General features: G+C 48.1%; 1 protein-coding gene across 1 annotated transcript in view; it reads right to left on the minus strand.

The window, feature by feature from the left end:
• The window catches only part of ABCC5 (ATP binding cassette subfamily C member 5), a 113,193-nt gene that overhangs the window by 63,410 nt on the left and 29,304 nt on the right, over positions 1-20,479 (minus strand). The window contains 6 exon segments of the mRNA XM_014592513.2: positions 9,722-9,869; positions 10,464-10,637; positions 10,786-11,019; positions 16,158-16,305; positions 17,015-17,170; positions 17,336-17,493. Of these exon segments, the coding sequence (XP_014447999.1) occupies positions 9,722-9,869; positions 10,464-10,637; positions 10,786-11,019; positions 16,158-16,305; positions 17,015-17,170; positions 17,336-17,493 (1,018 nt within the window).

The raw sequence follows: 20,479 nt of genomic DNA on the forward strand, positions 1-20,479 counted from the left end.
TTCTTCAGCCACTCAGGATTCAAAATGATCCTTTGACACCTACGATGCAAATACTAGGCCTGTATGACTGTCGGCTCTCCCACCGAAGCCAGTACACATGCTGAGGGTTAAAACAGATCGAGTCAGAGGGGTAAGTCGGACAGAAAACAGCCATTCACGGAAGTACAATGAGCTGCCTTTTTCTGACTCTCCTGGTGAGTTTCTTCAGTTCAGAAGGAGTAAGCACATTATCCAGCTCAGCCAACAATGGGAGATCCGTTTGCTTTCCTGGTTGCTTATTTTTTGCCTAGGGAATTATAGGAAAAACTACATGACAGCACTAGGGAATTAAAAGAGAAGTAAGATTTCCTAGAGTGCCTACTGGCACTGGGGTAGAAGCATCTACACCAAACAGGAGTTAACAATAACTGAAAGGGGCTGGCAGGTGGCATGGTGGCTAAGGCAGCTGGACTCACACATGGCAGACTATGGTTCAAGTCCTGGACCTGGCAGCTTGCTTTCTCACTTTTTCTCTCACTCTGGTCAAGTTTTTAAAAAACAATAATAAAATAATGACAGTGAATAAAATAAAAACAAAAAAAATTTTTTAAAAAGAATAACTGGAAGAACATGGGCGAAATCCATTTTCTATAGAGAGGATGATTTTTATTAAGTATCTCTAAAACTGACATTTAACAGAGCAGCCGGAGTACTGAAACCCATGGTGTGAACAGTAGGAAGACAGGGCCAGCCCTACAGCGAGTGGTAAAGGCAGTCGGATCCCACATCACCGACCACGATTGGGCCCTGGCCGTGGTGACACAGAAATCATGTCGGTGTCTCTGCTTAAATTCTGACAGGACGGAGGAATGGAGAAGGGACCACCACGTGACCACGCCCCACCGGGCCCGCTTTCTCCCTCTCCTTTTCACTCTCTGTCTCTCTGGTGAACACGACTGCCCTCAGCAATTAAAGTGAAAGAAATGGGATAGGGACCAGAAGATGGCATGTTTACGGTGCTGGGCGCCACGTAGTCAACCACAGTTTGAGTCCCAGACCTGGGGGCTTAAAACTCAGGCCAGGTGTGCGTGTGTGTGCACACCCAAAATCCCAAGAGGAGAATGAAGAAGGGATTGCAGTGTGGCTATCCCTTCTGGGGGTGATCTCTCGCTTTCTGTCTCTCCTCTCCAGCGAGCACACAGTCCCTATAGCAAAAATCTCTTTTTTCTTTTTTCTTTTTTTAAACGTAGGATAATAAGTGGCATGGAGGTTAAGGCACTGGATCCCACATAGCCAACTGGGTGGTTCAAGTCTCAGCTGTGGTGGCTTAAGATCACACCAGGCAAATACGCAAGCGTGCCCAAGCTCCCATGAGGAGAATGAAGGACTGCGGCATGGCTATTCCCCCAAGCCTCCCCCTCCCCCCTGGGGGGTGGTTTCTCACTCTCCCCCATCTCTCTTTCTCTCTGTCTCTCTTTGGTTGAGCACACGTGCCCTATAGCATAAACAACTAAAACTAAACTGAAATAATAAGATAGTGAGGTACCTAAAATTTTTAGTTTACTGTTTAGACAGTACCTAACTGTTGTGATCCTCCTCCCTCAGCCTCCCAAGCAGCTGCGACTATGGCCCACACCACTGTGCCCAGTTTTCCACCGTGGCTGGGAATCAAACCTGGGCCTCCCATGTGGACTCAGCCTGCTGAGAGGCAGACTACAGCTGGGTCAGTGAAGTTTTTAAAAAATAAGATAAAATGAAGTCTGCTGGGAAGCTATGAACTGACCGTCAAGGTACTGCCACGGCCCAGGGCACGGAAGCATCTTCGGAGCTAGTTCGTAAGTCATACAGAAACAGTGAAGGACTGCTTCGACATTCATCACCCACCTTGACGTGAGTGAGAATGCTCTCTTCAAGCCAACACATGCAGGTAAAGATGCCAAGGCCAGGGGCTAAGGGACGCATGGAACGTCAGAGTATCATAAAGCTATTAGATCGGAGAGCCAGAGGGGACATTAGCAGTTGGCTGCCATCAACATGCTTGGCAAGCGTCCAGTTACGATCCACACGTTCCATCCCAGTGGGTACAACTCACTGCTTAGCTGAGCGGCCACCTTCTGCTGGAGGCCCCGAGTGGTCACCTCCTCTGAATGCCGCTGGGCTAACAGCCCTCAAAAATAAAGTGCAAGCATCCAGAACTGACCACAGCGTTCCCGAAGGTTAATCAGTGACACTGAGGCAGCTGTACTGGTCTGCACGCTGTATTTCTAGTCCACCTAAAACCGCGTTAACTGTTAAACTGCGTTACAGTCAGCCAGCTTATTATAAATTTACGGTACATTAATATCCTATACCCTTTTTATTTCAATCAAGGTTAAATGTACCCATGTATTCTTTTTTAAATTCTAAAGTTTAACTCTTATTGGGATTTTGTTGGATGCCTAGTGTGTGTGAACTATTCCCCCCATGTGGTATGTATGTATTTAACATGTTTATGCCTGCACTGAATTATGGTTAGGCTGGGGGCCAGGTGCTGAGAACCTCATGACTCAACATAAACCAACTATTTAGAAGAAACAAAGAAGCAGCAGAGGCAGGACCAGAGCCAAGTCATCCTGACTCCCAGTTCACCCTTCAGAGTCACAAAAGCACCCTTGGAGTATTTGCAACCAGTGCAGGAGGGGCCAAAGTGAAGCTCTCGGGACTTCTCGCAAGATGGCCGACTACAGGTGCCCAACATGATTCTGACCCAAATAAAGGCCCCAAACAAAGAACAAGCAGCTGGTGTTCAGCTAGAGTGCTTGCGGGAGAGCATGGGACGTGGCAGGGATGTACATGCTGGGATGGTGAGGAGCATGGAGACTCAGGAGGGCCTTGCATCGTGGGCAGCAAAGTGTCCCACCCCTGCCACCCTCTCTCTCCAGTTGGGACTGCTGTGAAATCCAAAGGGACTTCTCACAGAGAGGGGGTAAGCAAGAGACATCTTGGGTGCCCCACTCACACCTCAACATAAAAGAATATAGATAGACAATTAAACAAAATCAGGAAAACAATACAGGATCTGAATGAGAAATGCAATAGAAATAGATAAACCAAACGATAATCTTGGAGTTGAATAATTCAATTACACACACACACACACTATTGAGAGCTTCAACAACAGATTTGATGAAGTAGAAGACAGAATTTCTGACCTCGAAGACAGGTCACCATGACACTTAAAAGTCTTTACTGCAGCAGAGCACAGAGCCTTCAGACGCTGAGCCCAGTTTGGGGAATGGCCGAGGGGTCCGTGGTGCGGGACTGTCCCACAGAAGGAGTTCAGACCTAGTTGTACCCTCCCCCACCCTGGCTCTGGCTGTGTAACCATATCTACTCCTGGAGCAGCTGGACAAGGGACTGTGTCCACAACTGACCTGCCAAAGAGGTCCTGTCCCTTCTTTCTAAGAGACCAGCCAACTCATGTTCCATGGGGGCAACTGGGTGAGTGACCCCGCTCACAGCTGTGAGCTGCACAAGGAGCGCCACCCCACCCTCATCCTGCAAGTGACTCTGCCCACAACCACCCCCACCAGGAGCTGTGACAGTAGCCCTGGCACGCCAGGCTCTGGTCCTCGGGGAGCAGCCAGGACTCCATCTGCACCTATGCACCATTCAGGGAGCTACCAGAGCAGCCCCACCCACCTGCAGCTCACGGAAACAGCCAGGTGACCTGACTCCTACCACACGCCACACCCATAAATACCAGAGCAACCACACCAACCCACAAACACGCACCCTGCCCAGCCGGCATCTCAGGACCCATCCACAAGAGAAAGTCTTGCAAATATTATAGGACACAAGAAACATGAAAAAGAAAAATAACATGATATCCATAAAGTAACATAGTAATTCTCTAACAACAGACCAAAAAATGAAACCTATAAAATGCTTGAAAAAAAAATCATTAGAAACTCAGCAATATAAAAGAATATAGATAGACAATTAAACAAAATCAGGAAAACAATACAGGATCTGAATAAGAAATGCAATAGAAATAGATAAACCAAACGATAATCTTGGAGTTGAATAATTCAATTATACACACACACAAACACACACACACACACACACACACACACACACACACACTATTGAGAGCTTCAACAACAGATTTGATGAAGTAGAAGACAGAATTTCTGACCTCGAAGATAGGTCACCATGACATTCAAAGGAACTCCTAAAGATAAGTTTTCAGAAATAACCAAACAACCCAACAGAAAAACCTATGGAATATCATCACATAACAAAAGAGAATGTCAGAATTTTTCAAGTCTTTGGAAGAATATAAACTCCAGATCCAGGTAGCTCAAAGGTCCTCTCCAAGGCACATTACAGTCCAACTGTCAAAAAGGAAAATTCTGAAAACAACAAGAGAAAAGTTTCAAAGTTACATGTGAGAGAACTTCCATTAGAATAACACCAAATTTCTCAACAGAAACCTTAGAGCCAGAAGAAAATGGAATGATGAACAAACAAAAACAAAAATGTCAACACAATACACCCAGGAAAGCCATCCTGTGGGAGGCTGCGCACCAGCGAATATCGCCGATTTCTCAGAAAGCAAACAATTACACAATGCCAAAGGCCATGATTGGCTCCCCTTCAAAAACCTCACCTTCAGAACCATACTCTGATTGGCTACTTCCCATAAAGGCCACAATTGGTTCCCTTCAAAAAACTTGACCTTCGAAACCATACTCTGATTGGCCACTTCCCATAGCAAATGGGTGAGCTTAGAATCCCTCAGATTTGCATAATCCGGCACCTTATGATTGGTTCACAGAAGCAACCAATCATAACCCACCTTTTACAATCCTTCATTCAACCAATCACGGCCCACAGCGTGTATAATAACCACAATGCCTGGCCCACAATAGCCAGACAACCAGGAAGATGACACTGAAGAGTTGTAGCACTACATCGTCTCCGGACGACCCTGAAGAGTTGTGACACTGTGTCATCTCCATGCTGCTCACAATAGATGATGCGACCCTGAAGAGTTGTAACACTGCGTTGTCTCCGTGCTGTACCTTGCTGCCCACAATAAACAGATGACACTGAAGACACTGTGTCGTCTTCATGCTATAACACTACGCTGCTTGTCCCGGCTCTCACTCCTTCACTCAGGAAACCTGTTTGACTGTCCCCCCAGGTCAGGACACCTGAGCACACCAGGCTTGCGTGTGCCTGTGATCCAGGGATAGCTGGAGCCAAGGGTGGGTTGTAGGATCAAGACCCTGTTGGGGGTGTTGTCTTTCGCAGAGAATCGTCCCGAGATAGGACGGCAGAGAATCGTCCGGGAGGGGACGGCAGAGAATCGTCCTGAGATAGGACGGCAGAGAATCGTCCCGGGAGGGGACGGCAGAGAATTGTCCCGAGATAGGATGGCAGAGAATCGTCCCGGGAGGGGACGGCAGAGAATTGTCCCGAGATAGGACGGCAGAGAATTGTCCTGGGAGGGGACAGCAGAGAATCGTCCCGAGAAAGGCTACAGATGAGGATGGCAGAGAATTGTCCCGGTGAGTAACAAAGATCGCTTACTGTGGAAGGCTGCTCACCAGCGAGTCTGCCGAGGTTTCTCAGAGAGCAAACAATTGCCATGATTGGTTCCCTTCAAAAAACCTGACCTTTGAAACCTTGCTCTTATTGGCCACTAGAATCCCTCAGATTTGCATATCAGGCACCTCCTTCCAAAAGCAACCAATCATAACCCACCATTTATAACCAATCACGGCCCACCGTTTACAACCAATCACAGCCCACCAGCATGTATATAACCACGATGCCTGGCCCACAGTAGCCAGACAACCAGGAAGACGACACAGACGACCAGGAAGAACATGACGACCCTGGAGAGCCTGAAAAGCTGAAACACCGCAGTCTCCAGACGACCCTAAAGACCCTGAAGAGTTGTAACACTGCATCGTCTCTGGACGACCCTGAAGGGCTGTGACACTGCGTCGTCTCCGTATTGCTCACAATAGACGACGCGACCCTGAAGAATTGTAACACTGCGTCATCTCCATGCTGTACCGTGCTGCCCACAATAAACAGACGACACTGAAGACATTGTGTCATCTCCGTGTTGTAACACTACGCCGCTTGTCCTGGCTCTCACTCCTTCACTCAGGAAACCTGTTCGACCGTTGCCTAGGTCGGCACACCATCCTTCGGAAATTAAGGAGAAATAGTCTTTCCAAGACAAGAAAAAGCTGAGGAAATTTATCTCCAGTACACAGGCTTTAAAAGACATGTTCAAGGTTGTTCTATGTCTGGAAGTGAAACAATAACTACCATCATGAAGACATATCAAAGTGTAAAACTCATCTGTAAGCAGATATATGAGAAAAAAAAAGAATCAAGTCTTAACAGTAGAGGAAACCACAAAGACAAGAGAAAAGGAAATAAAAACCATAAAATGACAAAAGTCTTCCCCTATCAAGAATAATTTTGAATGTTAATGGATTAAACTCCCAAATTAAAAGATACAGACAGAAACCAAAGGTGAGCAGGAAAAGCTCTACTTAGACAAAAGACTGCAATTCAGAGAGTGTGGAAGAGACAACCGTGGAAGAGCAAGCGCATAGCATCCAACACTGGAGTACTCAAATATTAGACCTGAAGGGAGGGACAGACTTTGAAACAACAGTTGGGAATGTCAACTCTCAGTGGACAGATTATATAGATAGAAAACCAACAAAGGAATATTGAATTTAAATTACACCACAGACCAAGTGGACCTGACAGACATTTTACAGAATATTTCATCCAATGGCTGCAGAATATACATCTTCTCATAAGGAAATAAAACATTCTCCAGAACAGACCAGGTGATAGGCACAAAACATGTCTCAATAAACTTAAAAAAAAAACAAAAAACTGAAATCTTATCAAGTACCTTTTCTTACCACAACAGAATAAGACTACAAAGTAATAACAAGTCTGTTGTCTACCCGCCCAGCTGCAGGGTGGCACAGGCTTTGCCTTGGAAGGGGCAGGGAGAGCAAGTTGGACGGTGCTGGGTGGTGGCAGCTTGGCCCCCGACATCTATTTAATTGCTCAACTTCCACTGATGAAGACATGCTGGAATAACTGCTGAAACCGCCTCTTACCGACCAAGGCAGCTCAATTGTTTTGCTTTTTGGTTTTCCCTACTGTTTTGAGTTTTACTGTAACAGCTGAAAAACTCAGGAAATAAAATGAATATGCTGTGGTCTTGAAAAAAAATTAAAGTAATAACAAGAGGAACTTTGGAAACCAGAAATATATGGATTTTTTTCCCCCAGAGGTTTTTGCTATAGGGTGCATGCACTTGTCAGAAAGAGAGACAGAGAGATAGAAAGCGAGAAATCACCCCAGAATCCCTTCTCCTCCATGCTCTTCTTGAGATCTTGGGCACACACTCACACGTGCCTGGTGTGAGTTTAAGCCACCACAGGTCTGGGATTCGAACCGTGGTGGAGTATATGGGAGTCCAGAGACGTAGCCATTATGCCAACTGGTGGTCCCAAAATACATGGAAACGAAACATGCTCCTGAATGACCACTGGTTTAATGAATAAATTAAGAAGGACACTTAAAATTATCTTGAAACAATGAAAAGAAAACATAATATACCCAAACCATGAGAGATTAAAAAAACAAAAACAAAAAAAACCCCAAAGATTTCAAATAAACAACTTAATGATACATCTCAAGGAACTAGAAAAGCAAGAACGAACCAAACCTAAATTAGCAGGACCAAAAAAAAAAAGATTACAGCATAAATAAATGAAATTAAGACCACCCCCCCCACGCACACACACACAAGATAAACAAAGCAAAAAGTTCTATAAAAGAAACACAGATTAAGGGACCAGCAGTTAGCGTAATGACTACGTCACTGGACTCCCACGTAGTCGACAGCTGTTCGAGTCCTGGACCCAGTGGCTTAAACTCACGCCAGGCGTGTGTGCGTGCGTTCTCAAGATCCCGAGAGGAAAATGGAGAAGGGATTGCAGCATGGCCATCCCCCCGGGGGGTGATTTCTCACTTTCTATCTCTCTATCTCTCTCTGTCTGGTAAGCGCACGCACCCTATAGCAAAAAAAAAAAAAAATCTTTAAAAAAAAGAAACACAGATTGAGAAATAGGTATTCTGTTAACCAAATGGATTTTCGCTGCTCTCAGCACAAAAAAATGAACAATGTAACATGACAGAAGTATAATCTGCTTCACTACAGTCATCACTAAACCATCCACATGTAGCTCAGTATTATCTTTGATTGTTGCTTATCCCATGATATCTGTTGTAAACGTCAAATATACACAGTGAAAACCCAGAACCTTTAAGTGGAGCTCTCAGGAGTTCACTTGATATTGTCTTGTTATATCCTCATGTCCAAGCTGGAAAATCACTGACAGAATGACAGTATTCACAGGGGGCTTGGAAACTATTCCTAACTGTGCTATCTTGGGAAATATCACAATTTCCCCAGGTCGCTTCCTCACCTGTGAGATAGGGTTATAGGTTCAAATCTCTTAAGATCCTTTTTTCTTCTCTCTTTTTTTTCTTTTTTTTTTTTAAGTATTTTTTCCCCCATAGGGCATGTGTGTTTACCAGAGACAGAGAGAGACACATAGGGGGAAAGTGAGAAATCACCCTCAGGGGGGATGGCCACACCACAATCCATTCTCTTTCATTCTTTGGGCACGCATGCACAATGCCTAGTGTGATTTTCTTTTTTTTTAACTTAAAAAAAATTATTATTTAACTTTATTTATGACTGCTATTTTAAATTTACTACACGTCATGTGCACTTACCAGAAAGAGAAAGAGAGGGAGAGAGAACATGAGAAAGCAAGCTCCCAGATCCAGGACTCGAATCATGGTTGGTCATGTGGGAATCCAGCACCTTAACCACCATGCCATTTGCTGGCCCCACCCGGCATGATTTTCAAGATGCCACGTCTGAGACTTGAACTGCAGTCAGCCATGTAGGAATCCAGTGCCTTAACTACCATACCACCTGCTGGTCCTCCTTATCTTTCTTTTTTAAATTTATCTTTAATGCCAGAGGGTGCATGCACTCACCAGAGAAAGACAGGAACATGGACAGAGAAGGAGAGGAAAAGAGCACTCCCAGCAGGGCATGGTCCAAGCACAATTCCATTTCCTCCATTTATATCTCCCTCCTACTGGGATTCTTTTTTTTTTATTGAGAGGTTTTTGCTATAGGGCGCGTGCGCTCACCAGACAGACAGAGACAGACAGACAGAAAGCAAGAAATCACAACCCCAGGGGGGATGGCCATGCTGCAATCCCTTCTCTTCCAATCTCCTCTCGGGATCTTGGGCATGCACGCACATGCGCCCGGTGTGAGTTTTAAGCCACTGGGTCCGGGACTCGAACCACAGTCGACTACGTGGGAATCCAACGACATAGCCATTATGCTAACTGCTGGTCCCCCTCCTACTGGGATTGTGAGCAAGTGCAAGCACACACCTGGGGTGTCTCTCAAGCCAATAGGGCCGAGATCCCAACCAACGCCAGCTATGTGGGATCCAGCTCCCTTGCCCACCAGGCTACGGGCTGGCCGTGTTTTTGAACATAAAGACTCTGTGGCATCGGGAAGTCTAGTATCTAACGTGCTGAGGCAGCACACCGTGTGAGTGACCAAACCCAGTCTTTGTACCACATGCATGTATGGTATCTTTAAACTCACTTTGAACGCTCTGAGAAAACGCTTTGACCCAGGCATACATTTTGATAAACTTAATGTAGGTGAGAACTTCATTCATCTTCTGGACACGGTCATCTGTGGCGGCCACACATCTCCTCCTGAAATATGCAGTGAGCCGTGATGCGAACATCTGCAAGGAAAAGCAATGCCATGCCGGTTAGCGCTCCTCAGATGTAAAAGCTGCTGACCTGCTCAAGGTCATTCCATCTGAAATGAACACATGACCTGGTTTTCTGGGGCAGGCCAGACTGCATGCACTCGTGCGGTACTATTTTTTAATAAAAGTGATCTATTACATTATAATGAAATGATGTCTAATTCTTCTCTCTTTTTACGGCGGTGAAGACAAGCGGATACCTGTTCTATCATAGTGATCATAGGTACTGAGGGCTTCCCAAGGGGAAGCAGGAGAGCCCATCAGTTAGCGCCAACTCTAGACGGGGTAACTCGAACGCTGCTGAGTACCTGGGCACGGCGTCTTGCTGCCCTTCTCCTTCACTCAGACTCTCTTTAATGCCATCAGGAGCCACTGCCTTTATGCTAGCGACACCTCCCTCTCAAGTCAGACTTCTGCTTGTATGGGCTGGGCACTGCCTAGCTCGACTTTTCCAAATCAGGGACCTGCTCTGAGGGCATTTCCATCAGCCATGCCTACTACAACCCAATGGCAGAAACTCATCTCCTAAGGGGAAGCCACCAGGAGACAGCTAGGAGGCTTACTCACCATGGCTGGATAAAAGAGGATAAAAACAGCTGATCCCAGGAGGCCAGTCGGTCCCAGAATAATTACACTGTAAACCATGCCTAGGATGGCCACAACGGGGCCTCCGGCCAACAAGCTGCCCACGGCGGCGGCCTCAAACATCCTGTGCCCATCGTTGGAGCAGATGTTGATGAGCTGCAAGACACAAAGAGCAGCTGGAGACCCTGCCAGGACACAGGTCGCTTGTCTCGGGATGGAGATGAAGGACAAAACGGCGACCCAGAGGGAAGGCGTTTGAGCTGGGAGCTCGCTCTCTGCTGTGAAGCCAACAGCCGTCACTCACCTCGCCCAGCGACTTCTCTTTAATGTTCTTTAACTTAAGGATCTTCTTAAACGCCATGGTCAAGATGGCCCCTCTCAAGCGGACACCAGTTCGATAATTCAAAGCCCAAGTCAGAGCGAGCGACCAAGACCGCACGATTTCTGTCAGGAGGAGGCCCAGGACTAACAGCAAGCTGTACTGCAGGTTGGACTCTGTTGCCTGCGTGTACTCCAAGAGGTGCTTCACCATGAAGGCCTACAGGGAGAAACACACACCGCCGTCAGCACCTGCGCGGCACCCAGCACACTGCCACAGGTTCATGCTACGTTAGAAAGAGCAGGCAGCCCCACCGTGCAGGGACCAGTGGGTGGGCAAAGCGAGACCCTCTCGGAGGCCCAAATGTTGCCGACAGGGACCTATTCGGGACACTTTTCAGGAGACAGGTCTAATCCGGAACTTTCTTTCTTAAGGACACCTTCAAACCATTACTCTTTCTAATGTAACATAAACCTGCCCATGAGCTGAAGTTAATTCTAAACACGTGGCCATTCCAAAGTATATATTTGACCTTAGTCCAGTATTTCCACACATGGATACATTTCTTTAAATGAAATTAAGACCTTTGGGGGATCGTTTCAAACGTGCTTATTTGATAAAAAGGAACAGTGTACCTACAGTTGTACTGGGGAAGAGTGAGAAGTGCATTTGCAAAACATTCCTGAAAATAAACATCGGCAGTTTAATAGTACAGAAGAGAGCAAACAAAGCCGACTACCACAAATCCAGAGACCCTCCCATGGGCCCGCCCCACGCCCCGCTCCCTCCCGAAAACAAAAACATGTTACCTCAGGTAGCATATGTCTAACACCACCTGCAGAGGGGAGGCAGCCAGCCCCCAAGAGCCACGAGTGCCACTGCAGCTCTGAGGTCCTGCAACGCCGGAGCACACACTCACACAAGGCACATTCAGCAACAGGATTCAATACCAGCAAGTGGGGAGTAATGTACTTTTATTGAAAACGAAAAAAATATAAAAGTACCATCTTCAAAGAGCATCTCACAAACACTGTACAACAGGAGCATTGCAGTAATACAGTGGGAAATACAGAGTCGCGTTATACAGGGCTAGCCATCCGCAGGCCAGCGCCTCCGGCTGTTGATTAACGACACACAGTGGAAATACAGAAGAAAACCAGTATCTGTTTCCAGAGTCCGAAGTCGTACATCAGGCTGCCAGCACTTAATCGGTTAGAGCTCCTCAAGTTGCAGTGATTCTGCAAGGAAGTAGATTCCCTAGGAAGAAAGACCTGGCTGCTAAGGAAAGAGAATGCATATGTCTAACACCACCTGCAGAGGGGAGGCAGCCAGCCCCCAAGAGCCACGAGTGCCACTGCAGCTCTGAGGTCCTGCAACGCCGGAGCACACACTCACACAAGGCACATTCAGCAACAGGATTCAATACCAGCAAGTGGGGAGTAATGTACTTTTATTGAAAACGAAAAAAATATAAAAGTACCATCTTCAAAGAGCATCTCACAAACACTGTACAACAGGAGCATTGCAGTAATACAGTGGGAAATACAGAGTCGCGTTATACAGGGCTAGCCATCCGCAGGCCAGCGCCTCCGGCTGTTGATTAACGACACACAGTGGAAATACAGAAGAAAACCAGTATCTGTTTCCAGAGTCCGAAGTCGTACATCAGGCTGCCAGCACTTAATCGGTTAGAGCTCCTCAAGTTGCAGTGATTCTGCAAGGAAGTAGATTCCCTAGGAAGAAAGACCTGGCTGCTAAGGAAAGAGAATGAAAAAAAAAAATCCCTGAAAACTAAAAACTGCCCCAAAGAAGTACTCTGCTTATAACTGCTGGTGCGACTGGCACACTCGGCTGTGAGGAATTCTCTCTGCCCAGGACAGAATTAACATTCTAGGCCTCAAGGAAAACTGGTGGCCTCCAGAGTCTTTCCAAGTCCTTGCAGCAAAAATGGATCTTGATGAAAATAACAACAAAACGAACCAAACCACAACTAAAGAAAGCCAACAAACTCCCCCCAAAAAGGAAGAAAAAAGTGTTTACTCAAAATCCATCTACCCGTCACCCCGGTTTCTCATAGCAAAGGTGAGTGCAGCTGTAAGCCACGCTGAATGACAGACAAAAACGGAGGCCAGACATAACTGTCCTGTGGTGGCTAATACTATCTGTGTTAATTCGTATTTCTCGTTTTTCTTGAGAGTAAATGAATACCAGGTGTACACTAGGGCCTAGGAGGTCCCCACCAACCAGGTTTGTGTCAGTCCCAGTAAAGACCCTGATCAAATCGGACTCCAACACTACTGTATCCGCCTCTCCCTTGCCTCAGATTTTTAGATGTATATCCATTGTGTGGGTCAGCACTGCATACGGCTGGGTTGCTGGTTTACTAGCAAGAAGATTGGCTTCTCTTCCAGTATGCAATCCAAAATGTGGCACTGAGTCACGGGCCCAGGCCCCCTTTTCCTCACGTGGAGCAGCTCAGTAAGGTGGCGGGGTGTGGTGAAGCATTTCCTCACACACCACGGCGCCGATGGCTCAGTCTCCAAAGGAAGGCGTGAAAGGGCAGCAGGTGCTTGTTGGGGGCTCCTTCCTCCCCAACCTTTAGAGTGCCATTTTTCAGCACCGGGTAATAGCATCGGCACCTCCCAGAGGGGAGGGGCGGGAAAGGGAAAAGACATAACCAATGTTTGCACTAAGTAAAACTTTCAAAGGGGAGGGAAAAGAGGGAAGAGCAGATTAAAGAATTTCCAACACACAGAGTTTTAAAAAAGCAATCACATTTCAAACCATTTTGTAAAAAGGATAAAGAAAAAAAGGTTTCCATGAAAAAGCCAAACAAAATTCAGTTTTAAGAAAGTTACAAGTTTATTCATTAACTCTAAACAAACTGGGAGAAAACTCGAGACTCTCAGCATAGCTGTCTGGCTGTGGAAAGCATTCCCAGTGAATAAACATTACCTTACCTGAACTCTTGGCGAGAGATTCTGCCCCGCTTGACTCTCTCATTCTGACCGCAGAATACAGCCATCCTGAAAATTCTAAAGAACAGCTTCTGTCACTGGTTCCACTACAGAGAGACTCCCCCCAAATCCAGATCCTGCCAGCACCAAATACGCTGCAGCTGGAGAGAGGTCGCAAGGGTGGGAAACTTACCTCTCTAGAGGTCTGCACTGTCCCTTCCCCGAACGGCCCTGGAGCAGAGGCAGCGTAGGAGGGAAGGCTGCAGGGGACAGCCCTCGCCTGCAGACCCACAGGGCGTGTGCTACCTCTTCCCTCAGATCGGGTCAGGCCTGGAGCGTCAAGACTGTCTTAATCCAAGTGGCTCCCAGGCATCTCCAAGGTTAGCAATTTGGCTGCTCTTTCTGAGCTAGGACCACGCCCTTGGATTCTGGGACTCCATTAACACCCAGGGTCCCAGGGCACCACGGGCATCACAACCTTGGGGCCTCTCGATGCATGATGCCCAACACGGGCTGGCCAGCGATTTAGAAGGAACACCCAAACACAACGTGATTGTGTCTCGTGTGCTCTGCGTGTGGCCACCAAGGTTCGGTGAGACCTGATGGGAGCGAGCGATGATGACGCCCTATGAGGAGCCCGGCGGAGCGCCTGTTCTCACAGGAAGTTGTTAGAGCAGATGAAGCCGGTTTGAAAGTCGTGCCAGATTAGAAAACGTGCGAAACTCTGAGATGGATGTCGCTCAGAAGGACGTAAGTCCGTGGGTAGGAGGTGTAGCTCACTGCTAGTACTATCTCACCAGTCTGGCTCATTTCCAATGGAAGGGTGGATTCTAATCCAGAAGAAATGGATTAGAAATGGAGCTCCAAAAAAGAGGTTTGTTTATACCTTTAAATCTTTCTGTCAATGAAAGAGACTATGGACAGGCCCTCCCCTTCGCACTTGCTCTGGGATGGAACCCCACGAAATAACACCGGCCCCGAGGTGTCTCCTCTAAGCGGCAGAGAAGGAAAGCCTGCTCTCGTTTTCCTGTTAAAGGAAGGCTCTCGGCTTTCCCTGGCATCTTCAAGAGTTTATCAGAGAAGGGGATGGCAGTGCCCTTCTCTATTGGTGAGCGCAGAGACACACAGGTGCTCCTCAGGGTGAGTGCACAGCTCCCAGCTGAGTGTGCAGAGGTAACTTTGCTCCACCAGGAAATTAAACTCCCAATAACACGTGAAATTGTTTTTAGAGAGGAGCCAATGAAGTTCTCGCATTGGCCCAATGGAGTCAGGAAAGCCATGACCGCTACCAAGGAAACCTGTGCACGCTACCCAGGAGGGACAGTTCTGTGAAGGGTCAGAGCAGCCACCAGCCCTGTAGTGAAACAATGACAGAAGCTCTTCTTGGGGAAACTGGCTCTAGAAGAATGTTTGCCATTTTGGTCAATACCATCACATCACATCACACTGCAGTCACCTGGTCCCTCTTACTTAAAACGTATACAAAAGCATGTTAGTTGGTGAATTAATATAGAAACCCAATATCAGAAAGTAGTGTTCTTTGCTTCAGAAAAGAGATCAAAACTTTAAAAAAGAATCAAACATTTCGAAAACAAAAACAAAACTGCCAATTAGTTTTCCCTAATCACCATGCATCCTAGGCACATACTTACCGAGACCATGACCCTCCGGCTTACCCACACCTGGAAATGCATAGCGGAAGCAGTACTACTGCCCCGATGCCTCAAGGCAAATACGTAGAAAATAGGTTTAATCCAAGTCTCAGGTATGAGGCAGCACAGCAGGTGTAAGAAACAGGTGCCCGGAAAGTGTGAACAGAGGCTCCCTTAGCTACTCTGCTTCGATACAGACTAGGACACACCACGCTGCCACCCCAACGCCTGCCACACGGTCAGCGCTGCGAACCAGACTGAGAGTGGGCTCCAGGGCACACTCTCACGGCCTCAACAGTCCTCTCGTTTCCTCGGGGCTCATCTGCCACAGACCCGTCACACACGTGTAACTCTGCCTCCGGGCGTTCGGACGTCAGCTGGCTCAGCCCCCACACAGCGCCGCTCTCACCCACACACAGCGCTGCTCAGACACCGCCGGGACCCGACTGGCACTTCATGTCAACACACGACCCAGACCCACGGTTCCGTGCAGGACCCGGAGCCACTCAGCCCCCACCCCAGGAAAGCAAGTCGGTTCTATTTCTTCTCTGGCAACGCAGCCTTCTCCTTCCAGCCACTACCAGGCTACCCTTTACTCCAAAATCCACTGACCCTTCCAACAGGCCTGGAGGCATCTCTAAGGCTGCTACCTAGCTCAGAGGTGAGCACACCCCTGCAACAGAACAAGATTGTTAGCGCTGGCCGTGCCGGGCCCCTGGAGACGGTCAGAAAGGAGGTCAGAACTTACTGGTCCACTGAAGCCAGCCAGCTGCGTGATCAACAGGCACACGATGGACAGGACGAGCCTGGTGCGGCAGAAGGTCCACACGACCCTTCGCAGGGAAGCGGCGTCGGGCCCGGCTCCGTTCAGCTCCTCTTGCCACAGCCTCTCTAGTCTTAACAAGGGCACATGTGCTCCGTTACACACCTCCCGGCGTGCTGCGTCCCCCTGCCGGCACCGTTGGGCTCCTGGCTCTGCCAGCACTCACACGTGCACAGTCACAGCCTCTCTAGTCTTAGCAAGGGCACATGTGCTCCGTTACACACCTCCCGGTGCGCCGCGTCCCCCTGCCGGCACCGTTGGGCTCCCGGCTCTGCCACCACTCACACGTGCACAGTCACAGCCTTGCGCCCTGCGTAACTACGTGACCCTGTGCGGGGCCTCCCCGGACACAGGAGGGGTGTGAGCGGAAGCCTTCCATCCACCCAGGTTACCCCTGAGTGAACTACATGTGGGTAACCCTTCCTTTCTCTAGGCCCCCAACCCTTGCTGGGGGTCCTGCGGTGAATGTAAGTATTAACTAGACTTTCATCATGACAATCGGCTACCACAAAAATGTATTCTGTCACAAGGCAGCGACATAATCTCCCTGCAGACTCAGGAAGAGAAGCGGGGCTGAGAGAGAGAGAGAAAGCCTGTGGTTAAAACAGGATTAAAGGCGAAATAGGAGATAAAGCAGAAGAGCAGAGAGAGTCACCCCAGGCTCCCTCCCTCCACAGGACGCCCCGATCTGCCAACGGGAGCAGGGGAGCAGCGACTTCACACTCCTAGCTCAGCCCGTGCACCCGGGGAGTGGGAGACGAGGGCGGAGCAGAGACGCCTACCTTCTGCAGTTCACATCAGAAGACTCGTACTTGGACAAAGACCACACGTCCTCCATCAAGAGCTCCCCCTTCTTGTGGGCCACACGGGCCAGAGGAGACAGCCACGAGAAGGTCATGTAGGAGAAGAGTCCAGCGTTGTCCACTGGGTGCTGGTGTCTAGGAGAGAGAAGCCCAGTCACACAGGCTGTGCGCGGAGGCCGGCCGGGGAACACGTGCTGGTGGCAGGCCGAGCTCCTGATGGAGACGGGTGTCCTCGGCAGGACTCAGGTCAGCCTGAATTTGCAAACGTGCTTCTGATGGCCTTAACGCACAGCCCCTTACTTGGAAGTGGTCCGGATGGGCTTCAGAGCGCTCAGGCCCTGATGGTACTTCCCCTTGGGGTGTTCCTCATCCAGGATTCTGAGCTGAGAATGCATGGAGACATCCAGGGGAAGGCCCTCGGCTCGGGCTGCTGTTTCCAAGGCATCTTGGCATTCCACCTGATCCAACAGACAGAGAGAGGCAAGCACACGGTGAGTGAGCAGCCAGACGCGGGCCTCCCCACAGGACAGCTCAGCGCTACGGGCTGCATCAGCAGGTGAGCATGGGCTTGCATGGTATGAACCCAGGGAGGTACAGTGAGCCAGAACTTAAAAATGTTTAAACCAATACAGTACAGAAAAGCAGAAAGTGCAGATTCCCATAACTCCTGGTCTCCCACCTGACCCCACCACGTCTCTCATTATCTTCCATTATAACTAAAGTTCATAGGTTAGACTGGCTTCACTGGTCAAATTCCAAAATCTGTATTTTTTTACAGAGATTTTTGCTACAGGGCATGTGTGCTCACCAGAGAGAGAGGGGGGAGAGAGAGAGAGACGGCAGGTGAGGAAACACACCAGCAAGCCACCAAGTCCAGGACTCAAACCACAATCTCCCATGTGGGAGTCCAGCGCCTTATCTTTGGCATGAATTTTTATTTTTTTTTTTTTTTTTTGGAGAGGGGTTTTTGCTATAGGGCACGTGCGCTCGCCAGACAGACAGACAGACACATAGAGAAAGAAGGTGAGAAATCACCCCCCAGAGGGGATGGCCACGCCGCAATCCCTTCTCCTCCATTCTCCTCTCAGGATCTTGGGCACACACACACACGCGCCCGGCATGAGTTTTAAGCCACTGGGTCCGGGACACAAACTGTGGTCAACTACATGGGAGTCCAGTGACATAGCCATTATGCTAACTGCTGGTCCCCCTGGCATGAGTTTTAAGCCACTGGGTCCAGGACTTGAACCACAGTTGGCTATGTAAGAGTCCAGTGCCTTAACCACTATGTACCTACTGCCCCCCGCAATCTGTACTCTTTATTGCAGAATGTTTTATATTTTTGGCTTCCCAGTGTGGACTGACGTCAGTTACATCAATACTAACTGCAAATACTTCTGCTCATTTTTTACGAAAAAATTTCACAACCAGCCCCAAGTAAACAGTCCTGCCATGTAGAAAGAGCCAGAAAGAACACGTGCCTCCTCTCTTTCTCTCTTACGAGAACAGAGAGAGCAGAGCATGAGTTCTCACCCTGGCCGAAGAGTGGAAGGCTCCCTATGCACTTTCCTGCCGCTCCCAGCAGAGGAGCTCATGAGCTGAAATACAAAGTTGCACTTATTGACTCTAAGGTTGTGAGTGTTAGTTGATTTTACAGCAGGGAATGTAAGGTCTAACTGTGGCAAAAGAGGGGAGGCCAAAAATCTGGACACATCTGTCCCCCTTTACTTTAAAAAGAACTCAAAGTTTACATTTTCCTCCTGTAGAAGCAAAAGTTTCATATTCCTCAACTTCCTTATCTTTCTTTTCTTTCTGGGCAGTGAAATCCACATTATCAAGGGTAATTCCAGCATTTACTATGAAATAGCAAAAAAGAATCGATCCCCAGATCAAGAGAAAGTTAAGTGGTAGGTACACTACGGGCCTTACAGCGAGTACAGTCACTGTTTTCACACGCCCCCTCTTTTTCACAAAGAACAGAGACAACTTAAAGACTAGCTCTACCCCCCAAAGGGGGACTCATGTACAGGAGCCACCTATATGCCTGGACGATCAGGGACAATAGCTTTTATTGTTTAAAAAAATATTGATTTAATTTACTATTATTATTATTATTATTAATTTGCTACAGGGTATGTGTGCTCACCAGAGACAGAGAGAAAAAGAACGAGAAAGAAAGCAAGAAAGCAATCACCAGGTCTGGGACTTGAACCAAGGTCAGCCAAGGGAGTCCAGCACTTTAATCACCATGCCACCTGCTGGCCCAAGTACAATAGCTTTAGTTCCCGGACTGTCTTCAGGTAACTGCTTAGTATCAGGCAAGCACACAGCCCTGCGAAGCACACTCCTTTCCTCTTCTCGAAGGCAAGGCAGACCAGGTTTCCAGACGACAGCACGAGGTGACAAACGGATCGATGGCCAAGAAAAGAACTTGCTTATATAAAATCCTTATGTGTAATGTGAACACTTAATTAGTGGTTAGAGACTAAGGCTCTTAAAAATGAATTGAGGGGTGCTCAGGTTCAAGTAGACAGCAAAGGTTTTTCTTACCTTTAAGCTGCATGGGGAGAAAAGACGACCGGGCTGAGAGAGAAAAAAGGTGCACTAGGAACACGAGCGGGCCTGTGGGGCCCCGGCACGGGTGCAGATACAGACCCGCCCGCTCTGGCTCCCCGAAGCTTAGGACATAAGAAATGAAAGTACCACTTTGCACTTGGGTATTTGCAACATGGACTAGATGGGGTCTGTAAAGCAAACCTCGACAGATTTCAGAGGACTGACCAGCTGTATGTGAACCTACTCCAAGCAGTTTGGAAGCTTTTAAGTTCTTAAACTTGTTTCTTTCATGACAGAGCATGACAGCACACCCGTGTGTACACATACGCGACAGACACACAGGGACCCTTCACTGGGTCTTGTCGCAGAGTCATCTCCCCAGACCTCTAGCTGTCAGAACCTTGGGCCTGCTGACAGACTTGTCCCAGGTCAACCTGGGACCCCAACTAGCCACTGGTCACTGCAGAGCCGCACACAACCACTTAAGCCACTACAGCTGGGCTCAGTTAGAAATTTAATTAGAACTCAGTAACAAAGATGTCAAGAAACATCTCCAAATGTTACGAAATTATGCAAAATACTCTTCAACAAATAGGAGTTAAAGAAGACACCAAAAACTAGAAACTAGAAAATACTTTGAGGTAAATGGTAAGAAAATGCACATATCAGAATTTATGAGAAGTGCAACCAGTAGGTAGAGTAGTGGTTAAGGTAGTGGACTCCTACATGGGCAACCATGGTTCAAGTCCTGGACCCAGTGGCTTGAAAATCACACCGGGCAAGCGTGCATGCCCAAAATCCCAAGAGGAGAAGGGACTGTGGCACAGCCATCCACCCGAGGGGCATTGTTTTTTTTTCACTTTCCCTCTGTCTCTCCCTCTTCAGTGC

This window comes from Tupaia chinensis, unplaced genomic scaffold (assembly GCF_000334495.1).
Source record: "Tupaia chinensis unplaced genomic scaffold, TupChi_1.0 Scaffold000708_1, whole genome shotgun sequence".
Classification (NCBI taxonomy): Eukaryota; Metazoa; Chordata; class Mammalia; order Scandentia; family Tupaiidae; genus Tupaia; species Tupaia belangeri.